Source organism: Myotis nattereri (assembly GCF_964212035.1).
Source record: "Myotis nattereri genome assembly, chromosome: 8".
NCBI classification, from domain to species: domain Eukaryota; kingdom Metazoa; phylum Chordata; class Mammalia; order Chiroptera; family Vespertilionidae; genus Myotis; species Myotis nattereri.
In genome coordinates, this window is record NC_138083.1 from 84,133,302 (window position 1) to 84,147,231 (window position 13,930).

The 13,930-nt window shown below is 57.4% G+C and overlaps 1 protein-coding gene across 1 annotated transcript in view; it reads right to left on the minus strand.

Annotated features, from left to right (window-relative positions):
- Positions 1 to 518: 518 nt before the first annotated feature.
- The window catches only part of SMAD7 (SMAD family member 7), a 29,535-nt gene continuing 16,123 nt past the window's right edge, over positions 519 to 13,930 (minus strand). Inside the window, exon 4 of the mRNA XM_081097938.1 lies at positions 519 to 2,441. Coding sequence (XP_080954064.1) covers positions 1,903 to 2,441 — 539 coding nt within the window. The 3' untranslated portion in view covers positions 519 to 1,902. The remainder of the gene's footprint in view (positions 2,442 to 13,930) is intronic.

Genomic DNA, 13,930 nt, shown 5'->3' on the forward strand with positions numbered 1-13,930 from the left:
GTGGCCCCCAAGTCCGCCTGGCACCAACTCACAGCCTCCCCTCATCTTCCTCCCAGAACTGCGTCCCTCGGAGAACCTGTCCTGGGACCAGTGGGGCAGTGACCTTCAGCAAGCAGGAAGGGATGGACCCGTCTCCCAATGCAACCTCCTACCCAAAATAAACCCCTTTCTCAATCCTCTCAAGCTTTGAAAAAAACAAAAAAACTCCCCACTTTTGTAACTCCGAGCTTCCTGAGGTTGACCCCATGACAAACTAGGGCACCCAGCTGGCTACACCCACGGGTCCCCGCCTAACAAGGGTGTCTGTGTAGCTCTGGGTCTTTCTGCACACAGGGAACTGACCACGGAGGCACGCTGCTCTGGACATTCCTTTCACGGCCCCCCTTCCCCTTCTCCCCAACCAAGCGCTGGGCCAGGGAGACCCCAACTGTCCCAGACTCCTGACACCCCTGCCCACATATCCCACCCATCATAAGACAAAGGAGCTGGAGGACAACATGGAATCAAGTATACATTTTAAAAATTGTTTAATGGAACATAAACTCCTTTAGAAAAACATTCAGCCAGGTGATAACACCCATAGAAAAAAACACCAATCTTGTGTTTATCTTTTTTTTAATTTGGCATTTGTTATTTGCATTTATATTAAAGCAAAGTGCATCTTTTATTTTTCTTGTTTATACACATTGCACAATACATAAATAATGATGCTTATAAAACGTCTTTATATTTACAAGTAATAATATATTTATATATAACATAAAATACATTTTTTCTTTAATAAATCTCAGGGTTTTGTGTTTTTTGTTTTTTTTCCAGGAGTCCTTTCTCTCAAAAGCACTACAATGCTAAATTTCCAATGAGAATGCTTCTCTTGTTCACTTAAACCTTTGTAGTTAGAAAAATAGCTTATGTTAAAGTCTAAACATGCTCATTGAGCTAAGAGCAGTGTCAACACATCATACGAGTGTATGAGTTGGAGAAGAAACGAAAGAAGAGTTAGGTGTCAGTCCAGGACGGTACCTTGGGTTATGATGGACCGAATCCTTGGTGGGAAGCGGGCTGCTCCCCTCGCTGGTCTAACAGCAGAGCTCAACACAGGCCGCAGGAGAGCAAAGTGCTGAGCTGATTTTCTGAGTCCGGGTAAAACCTGAGGGGTCCGGGGCAGGGGAGAGGCTGAGGGCCTGAGAGGGCACCGGGTGAGCAATACTGTAGCTCAGACACATCCAGGAGCAGGTGCCACAGAGGGAAGACGATGGCAGCAGGGTGGCTGGGGGGGGAGTTAAGACAAACTCGAAAACGATTCTGGGTCAGCGTTGTTTCCAAGAAGCCTAGTGACAGGCCTGGGTCCTTAGAAGGGGAGGACGGGGCGGGGGGCTTCCCTGGCTGAGGGCAGAGCCTTGCTTCAGGCAACTGCTGAGACATTGGGCTCAGGCTGCCCCGGGTGCTGTCTCTGCCTCACTGAGCATGTCCAGAGGGCAAGGGAGACACAGCTCATGGGTGTGTGCGCACACAAACACACACACACACACACACCTGTTCACATACCCACCCTGACAAGTGAAACGATGACCCCCAGAGTTAGGGGCTGCTCCCCATTCATACACTGTGTTCAGGGGGACTGATTTTTGCTTCCCCTTTTCACATGGGGGTATCTTGCCAACCGTATGATCCCCCCCCCCAAAAAAAGACCCCAACAATTCTTTTCATAAGCTACTTCTCAAAGAACGAAACAAAACGGAACATAAACAAGGATGACAAGGAGAGAGAGAGGAAAAAAAAAAAGAACAATGACCAAAGACTTCTGCATGAAAAGCAAGCACTCAGGAGGAAAATATTAGCAGCAAAGTAGTTTGGACTGGGCCCGCCCGGCTCGCTCTGTCCTCGGCCGCCAGCGCGCGGCTACCGGCTGTTGAAGATGACCTCCAGCCAGCACGGGCAGCTGCTGATGAACTGGCGGGTGTAGCACTGGCCCCAGCCCTTCACGAAGCTGATCTGCACGGTGAAGCCAGTCCACGGCTGCTGCATGAACTCGTGGTCGTTGGGCCGCTGCAGGCTGTACGCCTTCTCGTAGTCGAAGGCCTTGATGGAGAAGCCGGGGAACACCTTGTGCACCAGCAGCGTCCTGGAGTCCGGGTTGTCCAGTGTGGCCGACTTGATGAAGATGGGGTAGCTGCTGCGGTTGTACACCCACACGCCGTCCACCTCCCGCGTGAGCTGGATGCCGCAGCCGATTTTGCTCCGCACTTTCTGCACCAGCTGACTCTTGTTGTCCGAATTGAGCTGTCCGAGGCAAAAGCCGTTCCCCTGAGGTAGATCATAGAAGATGTCCAGGGAGGGCTCCTGGACGCAGTAGAGCCGCCCCACGCGCGTCTTCTCCTCCCAGTATGCCACCACGCACCAGTGTGACCGATCCCCAGGCTCCAGGAGAAGGTGGGAATCTACAAGACAAAACGGCAGACGTGCTTGGTGGGGGCGGGACTTCCTCTTCCTCCTGGAATCCACCCCCCCACCCCAACACACACAGGCGCATCCCCACGCACCCACAACCAGCTCGGCTCTCGGCACAGGACAGGAGGAGATGCTGGTGGTGCTGGGCGGCCTACCGGTTCCAGGCCTCCCACTGGGGCTGAAAATCTGACCCTCTGGTAGAAGTGTCCCGACTTTAATTAAGCAGGGGGCTCGCTGGGCGCACCTCATCCCACCCCTTCCCCATCCTGTCAGAGACCCAGACACCAGTACGTGTGCCCCCCTGGCCTAAGGAGGCCCATCCCTGTGCGCTCAGAGGCCAGGGGGCCCCTGGCAACGTGCTGGTCCTGGTGTTAAAGCCGTAAGAGGCCTTGCAGATGGCCTAGAGTTCGTTCTGTAAGCTGATGGCATCCTGAAGGCCAGCGCTCTGCACCCTGGCCATCCTGATGAGAAACCTGGGCCCCAGAAAGCTTGCTGCTGGGGTCCCGGAGCACGACACAGCCAGGGCCAGGCAGGACCTGATCGCCAGACGTCAGGACCACCTGCTCCGTGGTCTCTGTGGCTGTCACCAAGTTCTCAGCTCAGTGCTTTGGCGTAAGAGCTGTCTGGTAAAAATGTAAATGGAGGTGTTTGGGGGCAAAAGAATCTTCCTAACGGAGAAACAGCCCTCGGCGTCTGTCGGCAGCAGCGCTGTGCACAGAGCGTGGATTCCCGCCAAAATGCCAAATCACAACCGAGGACAGTCCAGTTCACCCAGACCACCTTAAGGAAGCTTCCTCCAGCCGACACGAGACTGTGTGTCTAAACTGGGCATGGCCACCCTTAAAGTGCCCTTCTCCCCTCCCTCCCAGCAGCATCTAGGCACCTGGCCTGCCCCCTCCTTCCTCCCGCCCCTGCAGGCCCCACCCGGGACGTCCCAGAAGAGTCTCTCCCCGCAGGCAGCCTGGGAGGCTGGTGAGATCCTGGTAAGGTGATTTTCCTAAATCGGCACACGGGGCTCTTTAAAGGGGGACGTATGGAAGGAAAGGGAGCCCTTGGCGGCTGGCATTCCGACTCCTCCTTAAGCTGGAGCCAGCGGGGCAGGCCTCAGACTGGGAACCATAAATCTCCCAGCCAGGCCGGGCTGCAGGAACCCGGCTGCGGTTTGTGGTGGCAGGGCGGAGACCGGAAGTCTTGTATTTGTTAACAAAAATGGGGAGAGGGGTGGGGGGCGGGAGGCGAAGGCTTAGGACAGGAAGGAGGGGTTGGCTGTGAGGTGTCTTTCGGGGTGTGCTTGGCCTTTTTGATTTTGGAACAGTGGGGCTTGGAGAATAGAGGGGTTGTTGCAGCGTGGCCACGGGGTGGAGGGGGGCTGGGGGCCCCCGTCTGCCGCTCTAGTGCAGCTCAGCACACAACTCCGTCCAGTGGCGACAGGCATGTTAGGACCTAGGAGCCAGTCAGCCCCATGAACTGTTTTTTAGGCAGCAGCCAGTCTCGCATGGAGGCGTCCCATGAAGTAAGTGGACACCGTGCCCTCGGACCCACTGAGGCAGCCACGCACACACCCTGCAGACACCCCACCTGGCCTTCTCAGATGCCTGCCCAGACAGCCACACAACGGGGAACTGAGGGCCGGTTCCTCTCCCTCAATCCCCCCCCCCCCCCCCCGCCGAAAGCCAACCCGGAACACGGGCCCGTCACCCCCCCACCCCCCACGCATGCACCTATCAAGCACAAGTGTAAGTGAGACTGTGTGTCCCCCAATGTGAGCACACTGGCGTGTGTGTGTTTGCATGCGCACACATGGGAACATATGGAAAAACAAGAGAGGGACAAGGGCTCCGAGCAGAAGGTGACTCATCAGGCATTAACTTGTTTCTGCAAAGTATCCGTCAACTGCTAATAAACTCGTGAGTGCTGGCAATCTTTGAACTTTCTTGCCGAGGGAGTGCGGCCCTGAAGGCTACACCGAGACCCACAGCAGCCACGTAAACAAGGGCTCTACATGCGGGGCGCTGGCGGGGCGCCTCTTCTGGGAGAGGGGGCGTCCGCCCGAGGGGGAGGGCGTCGGAAACGTAAGCAGCTCTCCCTCACTGTCCCAGCTCTGGGCAACAAACCTGGCTGGAAGGGAGCCATGGGGAGGGCGGTGCAGGAGACCCTTACAATACTCTGCTTCACGGAGCCTGGCCCCCTGAAACCTGGCCCCGGCCCCCGGCTAGCAGGGGGGAGGAGCTGCAGGGTGGGGTGGGGTGGGGTGGGGGCCTGGGATCAGTTGCCCTCGTGCCAGGCCAAGAAGTGGGGGCCGTGTCGCCCCACGGGCCTCTTGGGGGCAGAGGAAGCCGGGAGGGGCTGGGGCAGGGCTGGGCCTGAGGTCGGCTGGACTCCAGCCCAGCCCAGCCCAGCGCCTGAGGGGAGCGAGGGAGAGGGGAGCGCTCTGGCGGGTTCTCTTTCATCTGTGCAGCCTGCCAGTCCACCCAGCAATTTGCTGCCAGACATCCCTGGAAAAAGCCTTTTTCTGTTGAGGTTAATGGCCCGGCCCAGATAAACGGCAGCGTGTGGGTGTCCCTGTGTGTGAACAAGGCCCCTGAAAGCTCACCGGGTGCCCTGATCTGGTGCATGGGGACCCCCAGTCACCCCACAGCCTCTGCCCGCCGCTCCGGGCCGTCCCTGAGCACAACCGGCTGCTACGGCTCAGGCCCCCTGAATGCACGCTGCAGGCCCCCTGAATGCACAGCTCAGGCCCCTGAATGCACAGCTCAGGCCCCCTGAATGCACAGCTCAGGCCCCTGAATGCACGCTGCGGGCCCCGCACACTCCTCCTTTGCCCCAAATTCCCCGTCACTGGGCTCACTTGTGGGAAGCGCACACCATCATCTTCAGAGAAACGAAGTTCCCTGAACTGGGCCCACAGCCCACACGTACAAGCGTCTCCCCGCCCAGGTCCCTGCGTGGCTCCGGGGGCTCCCCAGGCCTCGCGGCGAGGACCCCGCGGATCTCAGCGGGTGCCAGGGCTGAGCGAGGGCCTCGGAAGCCCAGCTTGGCTCCTGTCGCGGCTGCCGGCACAAACGCCAAGGGCGAGCCCGCCGCCCCTCGTTAACCTCCCTCGGCTTTATGGCCTTTTCCGGCGTTTTCCCTCCCCCGAACGCTGCACAGGGGCTTGTTTTAAAACTGTATTTGCGCGTTTTTAAGCATCAAAAAGAAACGCCGTGTTGTAAAAAGCTAACTCATCAGCGGCCTGCTCACAAATTTTTTTCCTTTTTATTATGGTTTGGGGAATTTTTGGAGCGATCCCAGAAAAAATGCTGAATCGGCCTAAAATTCCTATAAGGTTGTCCCCCGGCCCCCCGGCCCCATTTCCCTTAGAGCATAAAATCGACCCTTGCAGAGGAAGGGGAGGCGGGTGCCGAGGAAGGCCTTGGCCTTGTGTGCGCATGTGCATTAGGGAAGGCCATGCAGCAGGAGCTCCCTGCCGCTCACAAAGCGCTATTTGAAGACCCTGGTCATGAATGGACAGACCAGGCCCTTCTAGAAGACCGGAGGCCCATGAATGAAGCTCTTGCCGGGGTCTCAACGACATGGGGTGACCAGATCTCAAGGCCGGTTTTAAGTAAGGGAAGAATTTTCCCCTTTTAAAGTTTTTTATTTGAAGGAGTAAAGAGATGAGGAGGAAACAGAGGAAGGACGGAGAGACAAGTCCAGTGCCGCAGGCGCCGCCCCCCTTTCTGGACTCCGGCTTATGAAGTCCACCCCGAGACCAGGAAGGCAAGGCTCCTCCCAGAGCGCCCAGCGAGAAAACGCTTCCCTTACCTAAAATCTGGCCTTGGGATCTGGTCACCCCATGCCGTTGAGAGCACGGGCATGCGTGAGGAGGAGGCTATCTGAGGTGGGGCTAATGGGGAGAGGGTCCCCCAGATTCCGGCCTTCCAGGACAGGCACACACTTGAGAAGCAGGACAGAGGCACACAGCTGGTGCCCACTGCCTCCAGTGCCCCCCACTGCCAGGGCGCAAGGGGGCTGGAGAACCAGGTGAGCAAGGAGGGGTCTCAACTCCAGCTCACCTCTGCAGGCACCGGATTGTAAAGGGATAATTCTCTGCCAAAATCCAACCGCGGGATGGGCTGTGAGCGCCCCTCCCCAGGGTCCCAGCCGAGCAGGAGGCCGAGGATGGGGAAGCCAGGGGAGAGGGGCGTGGGGCAGAAACGGCGGCCTCACCCAGGCTGAGGAGGGCGGATGGAGGGCACAAAGCAGACCCAGAAGTTAAAGCCGGCGGCCCTGGAACGCAAACATCACCGCGCCTCGCCCACGACAGGTCCAGGGTCCTCTCTCCTCAGAACGCCGGCGCCACCAGCGGTTGCCTCATCCTGCCTCCCCCGACAGACATCTCAAAGGTTAACAGCACCTCGGCCCTGCTCCCCACCCCGTCAGGAAACTCAGGAAACGGCAGTTCCCCGAGCAGCCGGCCCACTTCAGGGAGAAGGGCCGAGATAAAGGGCGCCCGGTGCCAATCCGTCTGATCCGCTCTCATCCCAAAGACTCACAACTGTCAAGGACCCTTACTGGGCTCTTGTTTTCAAGAGGCAAAGGACCAAGAACTAAAGTAAATATATAAAAACCGGATGTGGTGTCTGGGTTCCATTTGGGCTCTGGGGTCAGCTCTGATCGGCCGTGTTTCACCCTCGTCAGGACACGCGAGATCACGCCAGGACTCCGATTCCCAAGGCAGCTCGGGCAGCTCTGGGGTCTGGAGCAAGCTGCCCACGGGGTGGAAATGAACTCCAAGCGCTTCCGCCTCTCCCGGACCCACCCTTGCACCACCGCGCCGAGCACTTGCACCAAAAGGTCCGAGGCCGCGCTCTGGCCGGTGGGCGGTAGGGCTGAGAAAGCGGAACTTCTGTAACAAGGTTCTCTCCATGAAGGGGGCTGGACAGAGGGGTGGGCAGGGGGAGCCATAGGGTCTCCTTCAAAGGCTGGGTACTTCAGCTCCCTGGGCCCAACCAACCGAGGTCCCCAAATCCTGCCCCTCAGGGACTTCTGGCTATGGTGCGACGCCCCCACGCACACCCCACCCCACCCCACCCCACCCCACCCCACCCCACCCCACATCGACCTCCCACGGAACCTTGGCAGCGACGGGCGTCCGGGTGCCAACCTCACAGGGTTGTTATGGCAATCCCATACAAAAGCAGCGGGGAGCCAGGGCTCAGCCTGCAGCTACACTCTAGGGTCTCATCTCTCGGGGTCTCCAGCTGCTGGGAAAACACTAACCACCCTTCTCCTTTGCCCACCCCACCCCTGTGGAAGAACAGTTCTGGGCCCCACCCTACACTTAATAGGCACCTACTGTGTACAGGCCCTGCTCCAAAGGGACTCAGAACAGCCCTCCAGAGGTTGCATACGACTACTGTCCTTATGCCAAAGGGGACAGGAGGCACAGTCACTTGACAAAGAGCAGGACTGGGATGCATGGCCAGAACGCTGCCAGGTGTGAGCTGTGGGTGGGCAGCCGCCCCAGGCCCCGAAAGCTACCAGACCCCAAGGGCTCCTCCGCCAATGCCCTTCAGAACACACCCTGGAAATGCTATGCCTACTTTAGGGCTGAGTGTGGGGGTCCAGCTCACACCGAGAAGTGGCTTTGCCAAGCAAGCTGCTCTGTGACCCTGGCCCGGTGGCTTGCCCTCTCTGAGCCTCAGGCTGGCCGGTCCCTAACTAACATGAAGGGGGTTGGGGCGACACAGCGCCACGGGCCCACTCCGGGCTCTGACGGTCTCTGGCTGCGCTCGATGATTCACAAAGTACTCACGCTGGCTCCACTTATTTTCACTACCTTCCGGACAGTAAGAAAATCACTTTGGGAGAGGAGCGCACATTTTTTGCATTTAATTTGCAACAATAAAACAAAAACAAAACAAAATCCAAAGGACGAGGAGATCTGGGTCAGATTGTGCTGTGCCCACCTCTAAACCAACATTTCAACCTCAGGGAGTCACACACTTGCGTCCTCTCTGTCAGGTCACTCATGGCCCTCAGGAAAAGGGTCTCCTTCCTCCCCACCCTCCTTCCAACGTGTGCGCCCCCACCCCCACCCCCCACCTCTGTGCCGGGCCTGGTGCCCTAAAGTTTCCCACCATCACACTCCTCCTGCAAACTCTCCGAGCTGAGCTGACTGATCGGCAGGTCCTGCTGGTCTAGGAGACTCATGTGTGACTGTGCCTTCCAGACAGATTGTGATGAGTAATCAGTTACTAGAGCTAAAATGTACTTCCCTGCTCCCCGATGGGCCCCACCCCCACCTCCCAAGGCCCCTCAAATGTCCAAGTCTGAGCCCCCCCTCCCCCCAGCCCAGGGGTCCTTCCTAAGAACAGTGTTTGGCCATCTGAGAATATAGCTGAGGGGAGAGCCGGGCAGGGGAGGGAAGCCACAGAAATCAAAAAGCTCCCGTCTGTCTCGCCAGCCCGGCTGACGCGGCTTCCTGTGCGCCCGCCGTCAGCCATGCAAATTATAGCGTGTACCCGGCTGCCTGCCTTCGGAGGAGGCCAGCCCTGCCCGCTGCAGAGGCCTCAGAGGAAGGGTGGGGACTCCAGCCCAGCCAACTCCATTCATAATATTTACAGTAAATGGGCCTCTCTGGCTGTTGTTTCGCATACATCCAGCCTCATTAAAACTTCTCCAGTTTTCACGTCAAGACTTTTCCACTCCACGCGGCACCACGAAGTTCCCATCAACACGCCCAAATACCTCCGCAGCGCTCTCCACAAAGGGGTCCGCACACACGCGCACACGGAGCCCCCCAGGCCTGCCCGGCATTGCCTGCCCGCCCTCAGGGGATGGAGCCCCGCCGGCCACTCCCAGGAAGACACATGTGAAGGTGGCAACAGGAAGGTGGTCAAATCAGATCTCAAAACCCACCCACCTCTTACCTGGAGGGAGTCCAGAGATTCCCCCCACCCCCGCCACCAAATTCTGCATGTGGATCCCCAACTGGGAATGCACGCACACTCACACGTGACTCCAACAAAGGAACCATTCCTGAAACCACTACATGTCCCTCACTTTCTGCTTTTTACTGACCACTTGTAAGTATGTTGCCTACACGTTAAAGCTTGTAAGAATCTTAATAAAAATGCATGCTTAAGCCAATTTTCCCGAAGGACAACCCCCCCACACCTAGAGGTACAGGACAGCTCTGCCTGGTTCTGCCTTTTCTGTGGGCCCCTTTTAATCAATCCCCCTGTGGACAATGACCTCCAGCTCCCAGAAAGATATTCCAGGACCTGGCCGCAGGCCCCGCCCTGCCCCCCCCAACCCCCCCCCCAAGCTCCAACTCAACTCCAGGTTTTCTAGACTGGTAGGGAAAACCGTCAGAAGACGTGGAAAAATACAGTAGGAAACAAAAGTCCTTTTCATCCCTCCCCGTCCCCAGCTCCCCTTGTTCCATAACAATTATGAAAACTGTTGGATGGGATGACATTTTGAACATTTACTGCATTCCTGCCAATAAATTCCAGCGCAGGAGCCGATGGAAAAGCCGCCTCCTCCAGCAGGCCCCCCGGCTCCCCGCCCCCTTCGCCCCCCACCCCCTGCTCACTCCCAGACCTCATTCCTTCTTTCTTTACAACCCAGGGCCTGGCCAGGCCGGGGCCGGGGGTTGGGGCCGGGGCCCACACTGTACTTACAGGGAAAAACAACAGTACGCCAGACTGGAGACAGTGTGCAGACTGGGAAAGTTAATCATTACTTCTGTCTGCCTCTGTAATCTAATCTCTCTGGCTTTGACACACTCACTGTTCAGCCATCCCAGCCCTTTCACCCCAGAGCACCCAGGACCTCCTGGGCTGGAGGTCCCCCCTTCTCCAGGGCCCTCCCAGCCTCCAGTGAGGAAGCCAACGGAATGAAAAGAAAACAGAAAAGTCTCCCCCACCCTGGGCTGCCACCACAGGGACCCTGGAGTCCAACGCCAAGAGATGGCTGCTCTGTGCTATGCCCCATATTTTAGAGGCCCTGTAAAATGTGGGCTCCAGTCTGGCTTGTATTACTGCAGACTTAGTCACCCCACCCCCACCCCTGCTCTTCACTCACTCCCCCTGCCCTTCTCTCACTGCCCCTGCCCAGGGCTCACCCTCAGGCCCACCCAGCTGCACGTCCAGGAGTAAGTAAGATAGGCCGCCCGCGGGCTCAGTCTATGCAGATACACAAGTCAAGATGGCCCTGCTGTATGACACTCACCCTAGAATTCCCACATGGCCCACAATCCCACTTCTGGTCTCAACCCAGAAGAGTTTTGAAGATACGATTTATCGCCCGTGTTCATAGAAGTACTATTCGCAACAGCCAAAAGTTGGAGGCAACCTGAGTGTCCACCGACAGAGAACGGATACACAGCCGTATACAGACACATCTAAAGAAAGGCAATTCTGACACATGCTACAACATGGATGAACCTAAGCCAGACACACAAGGGCAAAGACTGTACGATCCACTCCTAGCAGGTACCTGGAATAGCCAAACTCATAGAAAGAACGTGAACAGTGGTTGTCAGGGGCTGGGAAGAGGGGGGAGTTAGTGTTTAGTGGGTACGGAGTTTCAGTTTGGGGAGATAAAAGTTCTGGCGATGATGGTGATGGTTGCTACGTGACGTACTTCATGCCACTGAACCATACACATGTAGACGGTTAGGATGGTAAATGTTAGGTATATTTCTCCCCCTGAACAATGAAAAAGGCCCTGCTTCTCCCAAAGCTCCCCCTGCACAGTCCCCGGAGTGCAGGGGGTCCCACCGCAAGCCTGAGGACCCCTGGAAATATATGCAAGAGCGGTATGCATTTTCATTTTTCTGGGGAAAGATTCCTTGGCTGTCACTCATTCTAGGAAGAGTTTGTAAGCCAGGAAACAGGATTAAGTACAATCTCTATTCATGCACGGAAGGAGCCATTAGCCATCCCACCACCTCAGCAACAGGGGTCTCATTCCCACTCGACCACAAAACCAAAAACCCAAAATCACAGGATGTCGGAACCACAAGGAACTCGGAAGACTAGGTCCAACCACTTGCTTTCCTTCCCATTCCAACTCTCTCAGCCCTCTCCCCTGACCAGGCCTCCAGCTAACATGGAGGGGGAGGCCCCCACTCCAGGCCTCCCCCTCAGCGGGTTTTCATTGTGACTCCACTGAGTTGGGAGTGGGGGCCCACCCGTTTTAAGAACTGTACCGTGCACCCCAAATCACAGAAGAGCTCAACACTTTTGCTTTTCCCTCTGGGTTACTGATTCATGGGGGGAAGGGGCCATGCTGGTCCCCAAGTGCTCCCCGGGGCGGGGCGGGGGGGGGGGGGGAGAACGGTTCTTCATGACCCATTTCCAGCCTCACAAGTCCACCTCACCGCCTGGGGTAGGACACACTCCCAACTTCATTAGGTGACGGGTGGTGGTGGGAGGTGGGGAAGGTAGGTGGACGGAGACAACAGTTTAACCCAGCCGTGGGCAAACTACGGCCCGCGGGCTGGATCCGGCCTGTTTGAAATGAATAAAACTAAAAAAAAAAAAAAAGACCGTACCCTTTTATGTAATGATGTTTACTTGGAATTTATATGAGTTCACACAAACACTCCATGCATGCTTTTGTTCCGCCCTCCGGTCCAGCTTAAGAACCCACTGTGGCCCTCGAGTCAGAAAGTTTGCCCCCCCCTGGGGTAACCTCAGGGGTGCGACCACGGACAGCAGAGCCCAGTCCTTTCTTGGCCTCGTACGGTGTTGGTTCCTATTAAGCGACCAGCCACGTTAGAAAGCAAAACGGAAACAGAAGTGAACAGACAAGAGCCACCAGCACCCCCGGGCCTGGTGATCCAGCTGTCTTCTGTCTGAAGGGCAGGAGCCACGCCCTCCCCGCCCCCCCCTGCAGGATGAAACTGGAGGTGACATGCGTCCTGCCCTTTCTGCCCTGGATCTAACTCCAGGCCCAAACAGCTCTCCCAGCCAGAGGCGGCGGGCTCTACTGAGGAGCAAGACTGATTAAATCAGCATGAGTCAGCCCCCAGGGAAGGGACCCGCAGGATGAGTGTGAAAATGAAACACCTTGGTAATTGAGTATTAGGTGACTGCGTGCAACCCCTCCTCCCCCCAAGACAGGCCAAGGCCTCACACCCGGGCTGGGACCTGACAGGGGCCTGCCCATCAGATTTCAAGTTAGAAAGCCCACCGAGTTCTAAAGGGAAGTCCGAACTCCCAGGCTTTCCAGACATCCCACCTCCCCCGTGGCTATCAGGGCACGGAACACGCACCATCCTTCCAGGTGTCCCTGGCCGTGGTCCCTGGAAGAGCCGGTGCCTGGCTGGTCACCTCTCTGCACACCCAGGCCCCTGCCAGGGTCTGGATTCTAACTGTGCCTCCTGCTGTCACCTCACAATCAACAAGTGTGGCGGGAGGGGGCTGGAACCAGAGCCGGAGGAGACAGACCTCTTGTTTATCCACAAGCGTTGTAGTTACCAACTCTCAACAGACCACACAATCGAAGCGGAGGGCAAACCGGTGACAGAAGTCCTCGGCCTGCCTTGCGAGCTCCCATCACCCCAGGGGACTGTCCATGCACCCCTAGGCCTGGCTCCGAGCCCACGGGACCTGGCTCCTTCTGTCCTGGAGAGATTGCCTGGAAAGCAGCCCCCTGCCTGGCTCCCCGTCACTCACCCAACGGCACCTTGAGAGAAGCCACCTCATCTGCCGCCCTTCATTCTATCAGGGCCCAAGAACGGCAGTCTCCATGCCCCGGAGTGCCCGCACATAGTAGATGCTCAATAAATAGTTGCTAAATGAATGAGCCAGAGACATGCTGGCTTCAAAGCAGCCGGCCAGCCCTGCTTTACACCTGGCAGAGGAAGACACGTGTGAACCCACCCTGGAAGGAACCGTGCCTTCCAGGGAGGCAGGGGTCAGCCAGAAAGGCCCAGGCCCTGTCCTGGGCTCCCCGTGGAGATGGCAAGAGGGCAACCCCTGTCCTCAGCGACTTCCCAGACAGCTGCGCGGGTCCTGAGAGGCGTCTCCAAGCCAGGCGCCGGCCCGGCAACCTCTGTGGGCACACCACCTGCCCACAGCGTTCTGCCTTGGCGCCCTGCTCTGTTTGGACAAGTTACCCTCCCCGAGTGTTCAACAATGCTTTTACACACCCCAGGGCTCTCGTCGTGTTATGAAAACAAAACCCCGCACGCTAAGGGAAAAAGCTGGGGGGAGGGGGGCACTGGGGAGCAAGCAGGCCGCGCGCGCGCGCGCGCGCGCGCGCGCACACACACACACACACACACACACACACACACACGGCTTTCTTTCTGTCTCCAGCGTCTCGGCAGCACAGGTGGGGCCGGTCCCAGGTCACTAGAACAATGGCATCATCCGACTTAGAAGCCCAGAGAGGAGTCCATGGAAACCGTTTCCATACCCAGATCAACATCATCTAGTCCACACCACCATGGGGCCGGACTGCGGCCAGTTCTCTTTTT